The sequence below is a fragment of the Anoplopoma fimbria genome, chromosome 8, assembly GCF_027596085.1.
Source record: "Anoplopoma fimbria isolate UVic2021 breed Golden Eagle Sablefish chromosome 8, Afim_UVic_2022, whole genome shotgun sequence".
Taxonomy (NCBI): domain Eukaryota; kingdom Metazoa; phylum Chordata; class Actinopteri; order Perciformes; family Anoplopomatidae; genus Anoplopoma; species Anoplopoma fimbria.
Genome location: NC_072456.1, coordinates 17,891,512 through 17,911,615, shown reverse-complemented (window position 1 = coordinate 17,911,615; position 20,104 = coordinate 17,891,512). Strand labels below are relative to the sequence as shown.

The following is a 20,104-nucleotide window of genomic DNA, read 5'->3' as shown; positions in this document are numbered from 1 at the left end:
TTGCCGCTCGAACAACCTGCGATTGAATTACTTAATTGACCAAACTGGAGCTCCTCAAGGGGCTGCCTTATCCTTATCAGACTGTGCAGTGGCCTGTGGTATATTTAGATTCTCTGAAAAGAGCAGCAGTACATTTTTTAGATGTCCACCCAGAGGACAATACCGTGACAGCTTAAGTACCTTTGACAGCTCAACTAGCATTGTCAGAAAATGTGTAGATCAAAATCGAAGTTTCATGCAGGACAATAAGTGAAACCGGTCGTTCTATCTTATTACAAAGAGAAAGGAAAGTTTCCAAAGTGGGATATATGCTGAAGAAACTCAAAAATCCCTTTGCAGAGTGGACCACTTTATCTAAACCACACAATGAATGCAGAACTATCTGATATTTAAGAATAAAATCACACAGATGACAATCATTCAGAAATTCCCCACTTGAAAAGTTTCATGACTGCATCTTGCACGGTTGTGATGCTTTCAAGTCGAAAAGTTTGTCCACAGACAGACAGACATATTTAACCCCTGAAAAAGTATTCAAAATTGCTCCTGTGTTAGTTCCCACTATAAGAGCTTTCTCCAGGACACATTTTGACACACACACAAACAGACTCACAAGGTGTATACAATACCAGCCGCTTGTTTCACTAAACTACTGTCATGTCCCTCACAGTTCTATCTTCAACACTGGACCTGCTGGATCTCAGTGAACCTGGCGAGAGGAGGAGCAGCAAGGACAAGAGGAGCCCTCTGTCGTCCCGGTGCAACAGCCAGAAGAAGAACTCTCACAGGAAGAAGACGGATGAGACAGAGCTGATCCAGGTGGAAGTTGAACAAACAGGACAAAGCATGAGGACCCCAGAGAGGGCATCACTAGACTCAGGTAGAGATGGATTGTTAAAGATGGATTTTTCCCAATCTTTTAGAGAAACCAAAAGTATTCCTAACATGCAATTTATGGGCAAAAGAAAGTCAATCTTATGGGAGAATGATGCAGACCAACCAACTGTCACTTGGTATCACTTAAAAACGCATACACCAGAGTGGATAGCCTGCATTTACAGCTAAGCATCTTACTGGTTGACTGAAATGTGTCTTTACCACAAAGAATTGAAATCTGTCACTGTTCAGTATATTGATATTATAGTACACAGCATACAGCATGCAGCAGTGCCTTAGGTGTACAGTGAGGAATTCATACTAACAGAAAAATTCTAAATGTTTTCCTTTATTTCCATCACTGTGTTTATTCTGTAACGTACACACAATTTCATATACATCTATAATTCTATAATTTGAGTCGCCACACCAAAACGGCCCAAGGGAAAATCAGACCCCCATTTTTCCATGATGACTCTATCATATGAAATCTATCATTGCACACAGTCTTAACTTTCTAGCAACCACCTCACTCAGTTTCTCAAAAGCCATAAATCTCCACACCACCCCCATACATACCCCAACAACTCCCATCAGCCCCTGTGGAACTGACCTCGCACACGTTCAAGATGGAGCAAAGACGGATCAAGCCAATTTACAGTAATGAAAGGGATCATCTTAAAAGACATTAAGAGGAAACGGCCAATTACTTTCCTATTTGCCAGTTGAAAAGGTTAAAGTCTTCAATGAGAGCTAATTATGCAGACTGTGTCAGACTACAGTGTGGTGAATAACTCATGGTTGTGAGATTGATTATAAAACTGGCATCATTTGAGCAAAACTTTACATCCTGTTAGAATTGTGGTCATATGTTTTTCATTACACCCACAGCACTAATTGACTTCATTAGTGGTTGAAATCCGGTGTCAAAAGGTTTGCTTTTCAACTAATGGAAAACATTATTAGTTACTTTTTTTTTTTTATTAGTTATTGCTAAATGATAAAATTGAAATGTCCTTTTTTTCACAAGGCTATAAACACATCAGCATTTGTCCAAATCAACAGATAATAGAGGTTAACTTTATATTTAGTGTGAAAAAGTGAGGATGTTTTTGATGTGAAACAAATTAACTTCTAGTGTTTCGTGATTTTATTATTATATATTCTTTATTATTACCTATTACTGTCCCCAGGTACCATTGGTTCAACGTTGGATAAATGGGAAGAGCTGAACCCCAACCCTGAGAGGAATGGCAACAGAAAATGGAAGTTGGAGAGACGGCGGTCTTCTAAAAATTCATCCAATGAGTTTCTGTGGTAGGTATTGGTGGCAGTGATTTCAAGGTGGAGAAATTTTGTATTGTATTCATATCAAGTATGTCTGCTTCTCTTCTACTTTAGGTCCATAGACTGTAAAACCCAAATAGAGCCATTCAACAAGAACTCCTTGGAAGTAAATACCAAAGTGGAGCCAGAGTCTGCTTTATCAAGTCAAGTAAGTGCTCAGTATGAAAGAAGCAGGCAGTAATCATCATTATTGTATGCGCTGTGTGCACTTGAAATCAACATCCCTTTGAAGTGAAAGAGTTTCACACATCTCAAACACATTGTTCTGACTGATGGTTAAACCCTCATAAAGATTTCATGAAACTATGAATTTAATTTATTTATCTAGCAACTGCATGCCAATGCATGATAATGTAGCCTTCTAATGAGCCTTCATTTTGTCCTAACACCTACAATTCTTCCATTTCAGCTCAACAGGCAGTATATTAGTGGAAGACATGTAAGCCTCCCTATGCATCCTTTCATACGATATTGAAAGAGTTATACATTTGCACCGGGAAAAAAAGCATCACCATCTCATACTATTTGACTTAAAAGCCAAAAAAAAGATGAGATTATAGAAGCCAAAAGGCAGCCTTGAGGAAATCCAGATATATTGTTGGCCTTGAGATTGTTCCTTTGTGGTGCTACAAGGTCCAAATGTCAAGCGCTTTCCTCCTCAGTTGATGTCTCTGTGTAGGTTTGCACAACGGGTCTTGTTTCCAGAGGCAATCATTAAGAGGCTATGAATTACTCAGCAGCCCATTAGGGTTGATCTCACCAAGCTAGCGTAACACCTTTTCAGCGCTCTGATAAATAATAGATCTGGGATTAAAGATAACTTAACCGAGATGGAGGGAAGTTATTGGCAAACAAACACGCTAATTTGTTTGGCTCAGGAGTTACATGATAGCTGACAGAGATACTGTAAAGAGTGGTTTTAGTTTGGTACTTAGTAGTATACCTACTAAAGCACATAAACAGAAAATGCATGCAAGGAAGGGAAACTTGTGTTGCATGACATATACAGCCTATGGCCCACTGATGAAAGTATTGCAATATTTATATATTTGCAGTATCATGAACCGGGTGACTGTGGCGACATTCCTGAGAAAAATGCTGAAGTACAGTTTGTCTCCATTGTATGTACACAATAAATGGAACTATGCACAAAATACTGAATAATAGTATGCTAGTATGGAATTTCGGAGACAACCAAAGACTCCAGACTGCTAAACTCAAAGCACAATCCAATGTTGTGTCTCAATTAGATCATCCAGGACTGCAATATTGCAATATCGCCACTTGAAATGAAAATAAAAACCTTAAATCCTGATAGAAGCCCTCTTTGTTTCTGAAACACTGGCCCCAGAGGCTGACATCAGCTGCAGATATTTTCCTGATTCTTAATGGTATTAAACTATTGCTGCACTGGACAACTCTTGTCAGGATGCCAATTCTTACTAGACTTCAGGGGGATTTATGATAAATAAATAAATAAATACAACCAAAATGACCAGATAACCAAATGTGTTAAGAGTGTTTTTGGGTGGAGTTTTCCAACCATACTAGAGCATTCTGCAGTGTATTCATGCAACAGCAAAGAGCTTTGTAAATGTGGTAATATATTTAACAATGAATGTATTTTTGTTCTAGTAAATAGAAAAAAAACATGGTTATCTACAATAAAATGGATGAGGCAATTTATTCTGAGTCCATTAATACTGAGATTATGTGACCTCAATTAATCTTGCATTATGGCAGTCTGAAGAAATGGAAATTGTTACAGGTACAGACTGGTCCATTCTGGGGGAAGCCACTGACAGTGAGAAATTCATTCCTGTCTCTGTTGAGTTTTTTTCTAGCCCTGGTATAAGTTTATAAGTTCAGTCACTGCTAATTACAGACAAATATAGCGCCATATCACATCTGAGCATCAAAGGCTATCTCAAAATCATTTACCCTTCAGTTAAATCTGTAGGTGTAGTGTGGAATCATGGAAAACTACACAGCACTCAAAACGCAAAACCACAAGCGTGTAATTTGACAGCAGAGCAATGCTTTATCTGCAAGTTTGTAACGGAGAGGCTATCGACATCATTCAGATATTGCATGTGCAGGTGCACGGGAAATGGAGTGGGTTGGGGAGTGAAATTGCGAGCGGCTGGATGAGTAGCATGGCATTCAGATGAGGGGTGGGATGAGATGCTGACAGCAGTGATTCTGCTGGCCTTCCTAAGCATGTCAGAGGCTTTGTCGAGGCAGGGATATTTACTCGTCCCTGAGAAAGCAGAGACGGCTGACCCTGCACACTCTCACTGCCTGTCTCTCCCTCTGGCTGATTGGTTGTGTGAGTGATGTGCTGCGCTGCGCTGCTCATGTGATGTGTGTGTATGTGTGCGTGTGTCTGCTTGTGATGTGCTGCGTGAATGTGAGTGTGTATATGTTTAACAGATTTTTTGTCTGTGCATATATGTATATATTACGAAACATGCGTGTGTATGTGTGTGTGTGTGTGTGTGTGTGTGTGTGTGTGTGTGTGTGTGTGTGTGTGTGTGTGTGTGTGTGCTGTGTGTGTGTGTGAGACAGGCTCGCTTAGCCAAGGAGCAGCGGTTGGGCAGTGCCCTCCTGTCCAGACATCAGTCCCTGGAGGAGGAGTTTGAGCGAGCCAAGGCTGCTGTTGAGGTAAGCAGAGTGCTGCTTAGTGCATCTCACATCTGTCACCTGTCAACCATCTCCACCACTGACTTAAAGGTGCAATATGTAAGATCGTGCCAGATTTTTCGTTTTAAACATTTTAAAAACTAAGTTGAAGATACAGGGTCCGTGTACGTTTTTTTCAGTTTCTTTATTAGTTTAAATCCTAAATGGCAGAAAGGTGAAAAAATCACTTCACTTGTAGGATGGCTGGTGACGGCTCCGATAGACAGGCCTTTAATTGGCAGTCAACGGTTAGCTGTAGCATCTAGCATTCAGCAGCGCTGGTTGTCACAACGGGCTGGTGATGGGTCTAACCTGTGTAACGACTACAATAGAAAGTCTGCTGATCCGAGTAGGGGAAGTCCCCAGGATCAGACCCCCGGTGCTGAGACTGACCCAAATGGGGCAACCCAGACCTTTGACCACCAGGACTGATCTCATGAGAATTTCTAGTTGTTGATCATAAAAGGTGATCGTGATACAGCATATTTTTTTTCATAATTGTATTGAGTAAAACATTTTTTTCGCAGTAGAATCACCCACCCTGCCATTCGTTTCCAACTTAATGAAAAAGATCCTTGAGTGCTCTTGGAAATATTTGAATAAAGAGATGCAATAAAGGGAGAATTATGTGAACTTCAAGCCACATTTCCAACATCATTGCCCATGTAGAATCATAATCGTTCCTGCAGTTTGAATGCATCTACCTGAAGTCCTGTAGAGCTGATTTCCACTTGACTCCCTCAGTCCTTTCATTGTCAAATGATCACTACTGTGCTTCATGCAATGCATTCGCCCCTGTGGTGGTAGCTGACAGTTTAATAGTCCATGCTGAATTCACACACACGCTCAAGTTCAGGGGGTGTTTGACTGAGAGAAAAGAAGGTGGCTAACAATAGGAAGGTAAATAGGTCAGTAATCATAGGGCCAGACATATCAGATTACACAGGGGATGGCGACGTTTCAGTAATTAGATATGGTTTCATTCTTCATAGGACTGTGCACCGACACGCTCCATGTGTCGAGTTGTGAAGTATGCCTGACGCTCTCATGCTATCAGAGATTTGAAAGAGTTTGCCATGACAACATGGAAACTGACTCCTACATATCTGAGAAAGAATAAGATTTTGTTTGAAGCTTAAAGCACTTTCACCACCTTTTGCTCTTTGATGTCATTGTAAATTAAGGTTTGGCCCGTCAACCTACCTGAGTGACTAAAAAAATAGTGTCTTTACCTTTCAGAAGTTGAGATAGCCACTAAAGTTTTGTTTTTTACTTGCAATAAAACCACTCTATCACTAAATGGACATCTCTTTTCCCAGAAAATGGGAGTGAACCCTGTACTCTTGAGTTACTTCAGGTTTGCTGAGGTCTACAGTAGAAAGTTGCACACAGAGCTATGTGTAATAGTCAATAAATAATAGAGCAGGGGGCAACAAGACGGTGAGAAAGTGAGAGGAGCAGCAGCAGATAAGTGGACCGCCCGCTCATGGATCCCTGCCCAAAGTTAGCGATGATGTCACATCTTGTATAAGCCGTGAGCTACATGCTCCAAAATAATTGCACAGTTTGCGTACAGGCATCAGCCATAGGGCAGGTAAGTGATGAGATTCTGAGATGCTCCTGGATAAGCGTCTGAGCATGGAGTATCGATCGGTAACTGTATCTCTCAGATATGATCGAGCGGCCTGAGTGCTGGCCTCGGCTCTAGAGGAGCTCTGATGCAAGTGGTCAGCCATTTTGGCTTCAACCGCCAATGTTAAAGCCCACAATTAGATAATTTCCATTTTAGTAGCTGTGCATATGCATGCTCTTTCATACTTATAAAGACATGGCGGTAGAGACAGCTCAGATGGTAGGGAGAGAACATTAAATCAGCACACCACCTTTCTGTCAATTCATTCAATTAGATGAAGCAGCAAAATGTAAGAAATGTAGGACCCACAGGGGAAAAGGATTTGGGCTCTAAAAATATCATCCATTTTACAAATTTGGGTCTGATGTAGTGATCAAAATGTCAGTGGTTTTAATCCACAGACACTCTGGGAAACTGTGAAGGGGAAAATAAATGAGTAATGCTTCAACAACTTCTGTCAGTGTGTCCTCAAGCAGACCACCATACACCAACTTTTTCAGTGGAGCTGCCAACATGAGAAGGCAAGGCAACTGCCAAAATTCCAGCAAGTTTAATTTGTCAGAGGTGCACACAGGGATGAATATAGTGCAAGAAGGTAACAGTCCACAAATTACATAAAGTAAAATAAGACAAAAGCTATATCTCGTCCTCTTACAATGTTGTATCATTTGAGTTGTTGACAGAGTTTATATAAGGCTTTTGTTTTAAGGTGCTTTGATATCTGATGAGTTTGCAAATCTTTTTCAGTTTAGGCCAGTTGAAATTGTACTCATTTGAACTCTGGTTCACACAAAACAACTGCACAGCAATGATTAAAGATACTCTTTCAAACACACAAACAGTTTGTTTGATCTGGTCTGAGTCTTGGGACGGGTTGGTAAAGTTGTTCCATTTTCCCATAGGTTCAGTTTCTTTTCACACAGAAAAAAAACTACGGAAACTAACTTACTCGAATTTAGTTAACATATAATTCTCATAGCAGTTATTTATTGGTATCCAGCCAACAATTATCAGGTGACAACACATATCCAAACACTGTTCGTATGTCATTACTTCACAGTTAACTGCACTAATGCCCGAGCCACAGTGGCTCTATGTGTTATCACAGACATCCATATTGTGTGTTATCCCATTGTCTGCCAAAATGCATTGGTGGCACTTTGTCCACTGCAATGTATTGTGTTGATCTCTGAGTGACATTATCGGGACTCCAGCTTCCTATTTTTGTCTCACTGACCATGGACTTGGCCTATGCATCAGAGCAGTGGGTGGCTCATTAACATTAAAAGGCAAGCCTGGCTCTGGAGATGAGGACAGCTTTTCTTTTTTCAGGCTGCTCCATGTCACTGGTAAATAATGAGATTTTCTGTAGTGTAAGTCCCATGGGCAAAGTGGATAAGTAAACCTTATTCATGTGCCTGATTTCCTCCAAAGGTTGAGTCTCAAGTTAACAATACCCGAGCTGACGTAAACAGATGAGGTTAGAGTTCACTTTTGGCAGCAATGCACTCACTCCAAGAATTACAAAAGATATTGAAGCAACTAATTTATTGGGTCTTAACATTCTAATTTCAGTTGCACAAACCCTGAGAAAGCGGATCATGAAAAATTACTTGCATGAAATAATGAGCTTCGGTTGCCAAAAGCTTCAAATTCTATAGACCTACTTCTCCCTTTTTACTTTTATTCATGTGGAAAATGGTCTACAGATTTTCATAAATCGAAACGTGGTTGTGATCTGTATTGGCCTAACATCCAAATTCAAGAATTTGCAGGATGAAGCTTAGGGTAGCAGGTTAAATATTGTTTGCTTGCTGCTTCTTATATGGGTGAACTGACACCAAATGGTCCTCTGAATGCTGTTAATTATGATCATCAATTCTTTATTAACATGTCTATTCCTAGTGCAAAACATATAGCTTTGCTTTTTACTATCCATCATGATTTTGTTTTCCCACTCAGGGTACTATAAAGTCACCACTTTCTATTTCAGGACCATTGGTTCCTGTATTTTTGCTGACCTACAATAGCATGAATTATAAAGTTCTACAAGTTACCTTCCTGGCAGTGCGCATCTATTTTCTCTGTATTTATTTTCAGTCCAGCTGACTAAGACATACTAATTGGATTCTAGAGGCAAAATATATAAATATATGTTTTTTCTTAATGTGGGTGCCACCAACAGCCGAGGGTATGTGTAACCTTTACCATGATTATCCATGTTTTCAATAATGTATTCATGAAGTAACTAATGAATCCCCCCACCCACCCTCCAACCCGCAGTTCATTTCCAAACACTGGTGACATATTTGGCGGCAGGAAGCACTGTGGACTCAATCCATTTCATGTAACACTTCAATCAGAGCTGCTGAAATAAGAGTCACAGCTATGGGCTCGCTCATGTGATACACAGGATATAAATTACCCCACCGCATCTTTGTCTTGTTCCACATAATTAAACTGCCAATGCCACTGTAAAAAGTGTCAGTCCAAGCCTTATTAAGATACGAATAGATTTCTTGTAAATTAAAAACACGTACGCATATTTTCTCCATTTCAATTCTGCGAGCAATTAGATGTCATCCGTGGTGCAATTAGGGGGCAAACAAGTTACACACCAGATGGGATTTCGCAATGCAAACAACCGATTATCTATGAGACGCAAATATCGAGATGATGGACTAAGGCACAGTGCAAATACCGATCGTATAAATAATAATGAAAATAAAAATGTAGACTATATTATGTAAATGAGCTTAATAGCTGTGGCATGAGAACCGTTCACATGTGTATTAAGCTGAAGACTGCCAGAGGCCAGAATCAGCGCCTGGCTGTGCAGTGATTTAGCCGCGGGGCTGACAGTTGGTACAGTTGGTCACATGACGTCCACACACATCCATTACAAAGGAACAAGGATTGAAAGTAACTAGGCTATGTACATTTACTCAACTGGTGTACTTAGAGTAAGTACAAGTTATAAGGAATTTGTAGTTTACTTGGATATTCCCATTGTATGTGTCTTAGACTTTGACTTTACTACATCTCAAGGGAAATATTATACTCCACCACGTTTACTCAACAGCTTTTCTAGTTGCTTTGCAAATTCCGAAACATATGATAAGGGTTATGAAATATGATGTAATGTTACATGTTAAACTAACAGTATATAAAGTAGTTTAAAAATAGCTTCATCTTGACAAGTTACATCACAAAAATGCTTCAAGGACATGAATGAATTTAAGTCTCCTGCCATTTCATGGCCCATCACTCATGGTATCATAAGACACCTTTACTATACATCAATATTTACAGGACAACAGAGAGCAGCTCCAGGCCGGTTTGACCACAAATCAATCTTTCAATAAAAAAGGCAACAACAATAGGAAACATACACCCCTTATTGATACAGTACAGGAGTTTGCAACTCACTTGAATTCTACATATCTTTAAACAACAGATAAAGTCTACAGTATAAATGGCAAAACAAAATAAACAACACGATACTCATGTTCTATTTCTCCCATGTGAAAGGATTTGTCTTTCTTCTTCCAAAGCAGGAAGCTGTTTGATTATTATGATGTAGTATAACGGTTCTAATCTAATCTCTAATCCAATAATATAATTAATTTAATTCATTCATATTCAGAAGTGAAGAGCCTGTAAAATTTCCTGTAACATACATTGTGAAATCGAAATAATTGCAACTTGAATTGTAAGATCAAATGCATTTTCAAAAGTGATAAGGCATTTTACTGAGACATAATTTCATGATACTCATGTGTTTTGGAGTTAATTAATATCAGCTGCAAGTAAATTAATAATATATAACAGTTTTACCATGATAACCAAATAAAACTATTTTAACATGTATCTAAATAAATAAGCACAATATGAACTTATGAGGCTTCAGTGGAGAAAAACACGGTTTAAACATGAAAACTTCTAAATCCAAGTTCCAGCTAGAAATTCCTTGACTTTTCCAGCCCTACTGCTGCCTCCATCCATGTAGTTCCTCCACCTCAGGAAGTCTGATAACACACTTCCAGACAGCGCCGACAGCAGCGACTCACCTTTGGGCAATTTGTCTGAGAGTCAGCAGCCTGCAATTACCTGCCATCTCTCACCATCAGGAGCCACACTATGGCCTCCACATCAACCACGTCAATCACAAGACTCTGAGATGTGGAGATGAGAAGACCTTTGACACACACACACACACACAAACATTCGTACCTTAGATCTTTCTGACCCTGCAGTCCTCTACAGTGTGACTACACACACACACATTTACTGTTCACAGTACGGTCATGTACTGATGAGTTTCTGGCTAAAGAGGACTCCATTAGTCACAGGAGGCGGTTCTGCTCTGTTTGGCATTATTCTTCCCTCTGACAGAAAGACTGCCAAGAATCATTTACTTCGCCAGCTAGAAAAAAACTCACACGAAAGACGGGCGTGAAGTTAACTTCATCTGTAGTGACGATGCTGTACACTAGGAGAAAAGGCAGAACGCACGAATAACTGTGTGTGCATTGGGTAGGGATGAAGAGGACAAAAAAGAGAAGCCGTATCTCTCTGTGAAATCTGCTGTTAGTGATGAGCCCTGGTGGGTTTTGAATGGGGGGAGCATTGCGCCAGAATCGGGTTAAGAAGTAGCCTTTTAAATGCTACATTGCTTGTGAGCAACCAGTCATATGGTAACTTAGGAGGCAATTTGGCCTTGTGTGCGCCGTTAATTTGGAATGCACGGAACAAACTAATCATAATTTTGATTTTAATGAAAATTTAAACTCCTAGCATTTGCTCCCGGTGTTCTTCACCAATGTTTTAGAAAACAAAGCTTTAAAGCTCAATTTTTCTTTCTTAAATTGGTGCTGAGCGGTGGATCTCATTTCTATGCCAATGTGAATGTTGATTATCTAAGTTTATTGTGTTGGCATTGTACCATCTGCTTATAACAAGTACAGCTGATGCTGATGGGAAAGCCATTCGTTTGGTCAAAAGATGAAATATTAGACAAAACAACATTTTGATGTGATGGTGGCACTAGATGATAGTCAGGAGGACAATAAAGTTATTACAATTCTGCCCGAGAGTAACATGAATGTCTATGTAGAATTACGTACGGCAAACTGTCCAATAGTTAGTTGAGACATTTCGGCAAAAGCCAAAATTGTAAAAAGTCAAGTGATCCCCAAAGTTAGTAGGACTTATTCTCTACCGACCATGAATCTGTTCAACATTTAATGGATATCGATCAAATTATTGTTGAAATATTTAAGTCTAGAGCAAAGTGGTGGATTGACCAACCAACCAACTTTGCAACACCACTGGCATGACTAATAAAAGCATTCCTTCCAATGCACAACAATTCTGGTTCCCAGTGTAATACTGAGGCTATTCATAAAAGTTTCATTACATTCTTTTGGTAAAAATGGAAAGTTATAAATGTCTGTTTAAAGAAAAAAATAGTTTTAAATATTCTGTGGGGAAGTCACCACATGGCCATTTTTATCAAAAATGAAATAAACAGGTAAGCAGAGAGAGGACTGGGAAACAGGACAGATACTATGTGGGACTGTTTCATAGTTAAATCCCTTGATTCAGCTTTTTGAACTCCCTGAAGCTGTTTCAACTCTTCTTGGCTAAACAGAGTGATGCACAAGTCAAGAGAAGATAAAGGCATGCATAATCCTCTCGCTATCACTGCGATTCATGATGGTTCTAATTTTAGCAGTGCACCTGAGACTGAAAAAAAACATAGCTGAACAAGTTTTAGCTTATCTTTCAAAATTAAAACCTACAGAGGCTCATCCGACTTTTTGGAGGCTTCAGTTTATTTAAAAGACCAAGACCAGGCTGAATGTGGCTGCAAACAAAACAAGGAGTTTTATCCCCCAAAAATAATAGAAATAATAATATATTATTTATTTTCTAATACGTCACATGGTTAATAAAATTGAAATATGGAAAGATGAAAAAGTATGTATTTATTTGTCTACAGTGAGAAGATAAGCGGGTTGTCATCAGCAAAACAATGAAAGCACATTTCATATTGCTTGATTAAATGTACTCAAAAGAGCACCTACACTGTGAGCCTTGATGTATTTTTAAAATTATGTATGATTTTTTTCTAGTTTCATACAATGAGTGCAAATGAGTTAAAATATAAGCAAAAATTTGGCATGTCATCATACTTTTCACAAGGTCTTGGTTTTTGTATAGAAAAAATTGATTATGGAAATGAGAGGTTCTCCACAACACTTTTCTTGGGCCATCACAACTAACAATCAAACTCTAGAGGAAAATTGTATGTCTGATTTATGATTATATTTCCTTGAGTTGATCTTCAATATCTTAAATGTTCATAGGTTATGAAACAGCTGATTGAAGTGTAAAACTATTTCTTGTATCAGTTTAATATGTGCACAATTTATTGATTTATTATCTCTTTTAAGAATAATCTCATTTTATTGTTTATGGACTCTTTGCAATGACTTGAAGCCCTTAAATTTGGAAGCATTTAATCTCAGCCATTTGATATGCATTGGATGGGTGTGTTTACATCCCATTACGCTAAGATATCAAATGTGATGTGCATTGCAGGCAAAGACCATAAAGTGTGCATACCAAAAGTTATAGATTGAAATACTTTCAAACCCTGCTGGTTGTTATTTGAAGAAATTAAATGCATGACTAAAGTGTGAGCTGGTGTCAACAGGTTTATCCTACAGGCTAAATCTCCTGTCAAATAAAAAACTATTCCAGAAGGTGGATTGGCATGTTCAACTTTTAACCTTCATGGATCATTCAGCTAACTGAAATGCTAACAAATAAGAGTTCAAATGTCAGGGCCTCAATCTGTCATTTCTGACCACCTAAATGTGAAGTCCATTCACATTCATGATTAAAAAGTTTTGTCTCTCATATGAGGAATGAGCATTTCTTAACTGATCATATCTGAAAATACCAGGCAGTTTTCTAGCTATACTGAAATTATTGTAAACTCCCCTTTAACCGCCTCAGAAAACATTAATACATAAGTTGAATTTACTATTAAGAATTAATTCATTTGTATTTTAAAAAGATTTTTCAATTAATTTGAAAGTGTAAGTATTGGTTTTAATCTTGTGTATTGATTTTCTGTGGTGGGGCCATACATTTGTTTTTCATTATAAGCTCTGGCCTGAATTGGAAATGTGATGAGTCATCACAGGTGGAGGTACATACGTTACAGCCAGTGAGCCAGACGTGACATTTCCAACAGTAGAATGACAGGAAATTACAGAAGCTGTTATTCTACTGTGCACTAATCGCTCATTCCCTCCCTTTTTCCTCGCCCTCCTTCTCCCCCTCCCTCATCTATCCACCCTCCTTCCTCCCCCTGTGCCCCCCCCTCTCTCTGATGTCTGTAGTCAGATACCGAATTCTGGGATAAGATGCAGGCGGAGTGGGAAGAGCTCGCCCGGCGGAACTGGCTGACTGAAAACGAGCAGGCACAGATTCCCTCTTCTGTGTCTCCACATGAGAAGGTCACTATCATTACAGCATGTACAGAAATCTGTCTTGATGACAATGATGTCAAGATATACTGTCTTGAGTTTAATTGTAAAATCAGTTACCCAGCATTTGGAAAAAAATCATAAAGTATGTCTACTGTACTTTTAAAATAACACTTGTGTAGAAATACACCTGAACCAAGAATAACCCCAAAGTGGGACTTCAATGGATAGAGCACACAATTAGCCCCATTTGTCACGGATGTGGTGTGGACCCAAAAGCAGTACGACCAGGAGACAGATAAAGTTCTGGAGCTTTATTTAAAGCTGAGCACACAGCAGACAGACAGGCAGGGTCAGACTCACATTGGGAAACAGGCAGGGGATCAGGCAGACGGAAACCAGAGGAAGCGGAGGCTAAACTCGTGGTCGGGGACAGAAGGCTAAGGTGGTTAACCAGGGCAAAGGCAAGGTAGGGGAATCCGGTGGTAGGGGACAGAAGGCTGAGTCGTTGACCGGGGTATGGGCAAGGGAAGGAAGTCCAGACAGGCAGGCAGGGTCAGCAACGGGAAATCAGTCCACAGGAAATTGCTGGAAGGTCTGACATAAATGCAACGAACTATCTGGTAGCGAGTGTGTGACTGACTGGGGTTTAAATACTGCAGGGTGTGGGTGCAGCAGAGTGAGCAGGTGAGAGGGATTGTGTTAACGAGGTGGGTGTGGCAGACAGGTGCACTGCATGAGGCTGATTAGGTGAGTGAGGGAGAGTGTGGTGAGAGAGAGGGGGCTGGGCTGGGCTGTGAGCTGGAAGTGGAACTGGGAGTGACCGGAGTGAACTGAGAGAGAGTGACAGGCAGGTGAACAGAGTGAGCCAATTAGGTGAGTGAGACAGAGTGACAGGGAGTATGGAGCTGCTGACAGTATGGAGGAAGAACTGTGACACTATTTGCCTATTCTTTCGAAACTAAAAGGAATAGTTCAAAATGTAGGGATATGAACTTGTTCCCTTTCTTGCAGAGAGTTAGATGATAAGATCGATATCATCTATGTCTGTATCATAGAGCTCCAACCAGGAAGTGATTGACCTAGCTTAGCATAACTACTGGAAGCAGGCGGGAAGCAGCTATAGTAAGATGTTTAATCAAACTCCTTAAGCTCACAAATTAAAAAATTCTACCTTGTTTGTTTAATACACACACACACACACACACACACACACACACACACACACAGATTTAAAAACAAATGAATTGTCACTGTGAGGTTGCCAGTCAACCAGCTGAGACTGGGGGTTAAACAAATTAGATCAAATGTCTGTCTTTTATTGTTACTGGTGGGTAATTGTGATTGTAGAGATCCGCAAATAAGATTACATTTATGTGTCGTGTCAGTTTACCACAGAGCCGAGGCCAGCAGCTTGAAAGAGATCAAATTTCAAAAGGAGGTGGGAGGGGAGAACAGGTGCACAGCGCACTTGAGGTTTTGTTTACTAGAAAGTTAACATGTTTTCCGGGTTAGGAGAAGAGATGGGTTTATGTAAGCCAGTGAATATGGATTAGCAGTAACGTCATTGCTGTGAACCTAGTGTGCAGTTTGTTCACAGTTCAGGCTATTTGTTAGTGAAAAGGCTGAATGCTACAACTCTTCAAGTACCAGGACAAGTGTGGGAGTAATAAACTGTCTTGGAGGAAGATCAGCAAGTGTTTTATTATGTATGAAAAATACAAGAGGTGAAAGATATTCCTATTAATGTTTGTAATCGCTCTTACATTTAATTTATGTAAAGCTGATGATTACAAATCATACAAGACAACAAAAATGTGTCTGCATTCCTTTTGCTAGCTGTTTCCCCCTGTTTCCAGTACTTATGCTAAGCTAATATGATTATCTCCAAGCCCTACCTTCATACTTAATACATGACATGAGAGGAGATGACAGTATTATTGATCCTCTAATCTAACTCTCTGCCAAAAATAAAAAGAGACTTCCAAAATGTCAAACTATACCTTTAAACACTGATGTTGGGTGTGGAAATGTCTCCTTTCTCCTTAGCCGTTGATGTTTTATTTGGTTGAAAGCATTATAGAGCCTTCTGAGTTATAAACGTGTTTTCTGTCATTCAGAGCCAAAAATGTGCATAGCTGCCTTGTTTAAAAGCTTACCAATGAATTCAAGTCAGTATTATTACTTCTTTAATACATGTAGAACATTTTGGAAAAGGAATATTGCATGGGATAATATAGCCTATATTCTATCCTATGCATATGGCATCACCACTTATGATATAAAGTCCTGTTTATGAGTCTCTGAGGACAGAGCATATGGCTGAGCAGTATACTTTAACAAGTGACCTTCTTATATAATGAACTCATACGAGATCAGACCTCTGGGCCTCCTGATTGATCCCAGTGCAGAACTAGTTCTTAAAGAAAAAAGCTGTTTCAAAGTCATCACGCTTCAGAAGCAGTCAACAACACACCGGGGTAATCTCGGTTTGAAAATGCAAAGTGTAACATTTAAAGAGAACTGTCAAATCCCGGGAAGCTCAGCCCAGGTTTGATGTGAGGCAGAAAAGATCAATTCCTGCTGCTGGAGCTTTGCTTCAGTATACAACTGCACAGGACAGTCGCCTTGGTTTGCATTTGAATATGGAAGAAAGAGAAACTGACATTGCCACTGTCCCTATTTTGTTCTTCTTCTTGCTGACAGGGCTACTACTTCCACACAGATAATCCTTATAAAGACTTGCCTAACGCATTTGAAGAGGGACAAAAGAAGTCTCGAGAGGGAGACTTGCAAAACGCCGTGCTTTTGCTGGAAGGAGCTGTCTTGCAGGACCCTCAGGATTCAGAGGTGAATTCATTAAGCACACACTGATTTTTTCCATAGTTAATAAGGCAAGTTAACCGTGGATACATTCATATTTACAGCTGGGGGATTGAGATAATTTTACAGCATAGATTGTCAACAAAACTGTAGTCCTTTCAGCTCAAACTGATGGCTGACTACAACCCAAATTACTCCACCTTCTATTGAGGGAATCTGGAGAGGAAGAACACATTATTGACCACACAGGCTGTGTGAAGCAGATTTAGAAGGCAGCACCCACAGGGTACAAAATGTTTGCCTGTAGAGGGCATAGGATTTTTTTCCTCTTGTTAAAAGAGTTGTTTTCTGTAGCAAAAATATTCACATTGTCCATACTCGTGATGAGAAGTTCCTTTAGGCCAGTGAGCTGAATAATGGCTAATTCCGCAGGTCTTTCTCCTTTGTGTTCTCCCCGTTTCTAAAGAAGTGACCTCTTTGCAGACTGAAAGAGCAAAGCCTTCATACAAAGTACTTTCAGAATCCCCTGGAATATAGAAATGTGCCAGTTATTCCGAGGAGAGGATTATCCCACGGTGTATGGAACTAATACGATTCCAAAATTTCTCCCAGGGCGCTTAGTGGCTTATTGCCCCACTGTGAAGACCTCTGAATCATTCAGAAATAATTTCGACCGAAAAAAAAAATGCATCTACGAAGATTAGCCCTAGAACAGGTTATTAAGTGTGCCCTTACAGGCACAGACACAGAGGAGCAGTCTCATAATCTTACATCTTGGATTTAAGGGTTAGTTATATCATTGTGTGCCCTCTTGTGCTGATCAAGGGTACTTTCCATTAATCATGAATAATTTAAGTTATGTTTCAAGCAAAAATGCCAAAACATTTGCGTGATTGAACTTCTCCAGTGTGAGGATTTGCTGCTTCTCTCTTTTTTATAATATTGTAAATGAAATCTGTTCCGATACCAGTGTCGCAAAATAACTCCAATGCAGCCTAATATGTCGGATTGGGTATCGTTGAGTATGCAAGTCTATTCCCTGATTTAATATGATGCTATCATATGATTTATCAGCTCATTTATGCTGCAACGGTAACAACAACACATGTAACTTGCTACCTGATCTATTTATCCTGCTCAATCGGTACTGCACATGTGCAAACTAGTACTACACGCCTGTGGTTAAACTCTCTTGTGCACCATGTTTCTTACGGGAAACTGCTTCATTGTGAACAAAAAATCCATTATGAAATCGGCAGGAGAGCTATGTATATTTAGCTGTAAGCAGCCGCTGGGCAGCACAGTCCTACTTGGTTAAATAATGTGGCTAATGTTAAAGTTAGTAAAAAAGTTAGAGGGAAAGAGTGATTTGAAGTCTTCCATTAGTTTATTTGTCCAAAAATCTTCAAATTCAAATATTTTGAATGATGAATTAATCTTCAGAACAGTACTTGAAGAATTTCTGTTAAATACTTATCATTCATCTGTGAATAAATGAGGAGCTCATCACTTAAATTATAACTCCACTTTTTTTTAAAGAGATAGAGAAGTATGTCAGCAAGTCTTCACTGATAGCCTCATTGAATAAAAGGTGGCTTTCTATTGCTCGGCTGGTTTAATATCTAAGAGTACCTAAGGACAACCCTCCAAGGTAAAAAAAATAATTCTGCACATAAGTTTTAATCATAATTGCATGTGCCCTTGTTGACCTTGTGAAAGTTTTACATTTGAAGTAGTTCTGAATGTTTAAAAGCACTGCAGCTCCTCTGTGTTGACGTGTTGGAAACACTGGCATCATTCGCTCTGTGCTGGATCTCCCTCATTGAGCGAGACAGACGGTGCTGAGATACTGTAACTGTTTCATTCTCTAGAGAATACTGGCTATGGAGTCCAGGTTTCCATCCCTCTGTTTACTGTAACCTGTGTTTTGTTTCCCCGCAGGCTTGGCAAGTGTTGGGGACAACGCAGGCGGAAAATGAGAATGAGCAGGCAGCAATCGTCTCCCTCCAGAGGTAAGGAGAAACAACTGCAACAAACTTCATTTAGAATCAGAAATCAACTAACAGACTGTCAGTTGTTATTGCTCGGAGACACCATATGTTTGTAAGTGGGACTCTCTAGAAATATTAAAAGATGAAGCTCTTCAAATGAAATTCGCCTGAGAGGTTTCAATGAACTTTTTGGCACCAAGAGAACTCGAAATTCTGATGTCAAATGTATTTCTCCAAGGAAAAAGGGCATCACTGTTTTTCTTTACTGTTTTACTTTACCAACTGGAGATGTGGCAGGAAACATTCTGCGACTTTTATTCCTAAAATAGAGACACCCCACATGGATGGTGATTGCACAGAGCCAGGGTATGGGTCCTCAATGGGAGGTGGCCCACTTTCATTCATAACACTGCTGAAGCCAGAAATGGCACCTATCTGAGAGTGTGAACACTGACGAGTCAACTGAAAACACAGGAGACAGCCATCCCAAAAAATAGCATCCAAGGACTATATAGATTGTCTAATTGTGTGAAATAAAAATACTAATGGGAAATACATTAAAAAAAATGTAATTGCTGTGTCTACGTAAACGGGATGACAAAGGATGTGAATAATTTATTTTTCAGTTCCTGTAAGAATCTCACTTAAACCAATAGACTCATGCATATTCCGAAACAGTATTCAGATTTCAGATTGATTGCATGGTGTGCATTGAGTTTGTTTATTATGTAATAGCTCCATCTGTGAGGGGACTGTTTGGGTACAGAGTGAGAATAGAAATGTTTTTACCACACCATTAAATATTGCCAAATATTGGAAATAATCATTTTTGTTTGGCTGATGTCTAGTTTTGCTTAGTTTGGGTTATTTTGTGCTTCACTTTTGATGCTAACATGTGAGCTTTGTCTCTGAAACATGTTCTGAAGTAATGTGGGTAACTGAGGAGGCACAAATGTGACTGATGTGTGGTTATGTTGAGTTTTTTTAATGGACAGCCAGTTCTGTTCACAAACAAATCTGCTAAATCTGGGACATTTCCCTGGATAACATGGTTGTCTGATCACATTGGACTTGGCATGGATTCATTTAATTTATCTTTCCATTTTCACACCTTGTACGTATGGTACACATGTTGCACAAGAAAAAAACACATCCTTGAACGTGTGCAGTGGATTTGAATTCCCTTCACCAAAGTTTATGTAATCCCCCACTGCCACATTAGCAGTGGGGGATTGAAATAATTTGGTTTG

At 39.5% G+C, this 20,104-nt stretch overlaps 1 protein-coding gene across 1 annotated transcript in view; it reads left to right on the top strand.

Annotated features, from left to right (window-relative positions):
* The window catches only part of pex5la (peroxisomal biogenesis factor 5-like a), a 41,340-nt gene that overhangs the window by 13,096 nt on the left and 8,140 nt on the right, over positions 1 to 20,104 (top strand). Inside the window, exons 3-10 of the mRNA XM_054602652.1 lie at positions 671 to 880; positions 2,070 to 2,193; positions 2,278 to 2,371; positions 2,633 to 2,662; positions 4,792 to 4,887; positions 13,954 to 14,070; positions 16,747 to 16,890; positions 18,805 to 18,875. Coding sequence (XP_054458627.1) covers positions 671 to 880; positions 2,070 to 2,193; positions 2,278 to 2,371; positions 2,633 to 2,662; positions 4,792 to 4,887; positions 13,954 to 14,070; positions 16,747 to 16,890; positions 18,805 to 18,875 — 886 coding nt within the window. The remainder of the gene's footprint in view (positions 1 to 670; positions 881 to 2,069; positions 2,194 to 2,277; positions 2,372 to 2,632; positions 2,663 to 4,791; positions 4,888 to 13,953; positions 14,071 to 16,746; positions 16,891 to 18,804; positions 18,876 to 20,104) is intronic.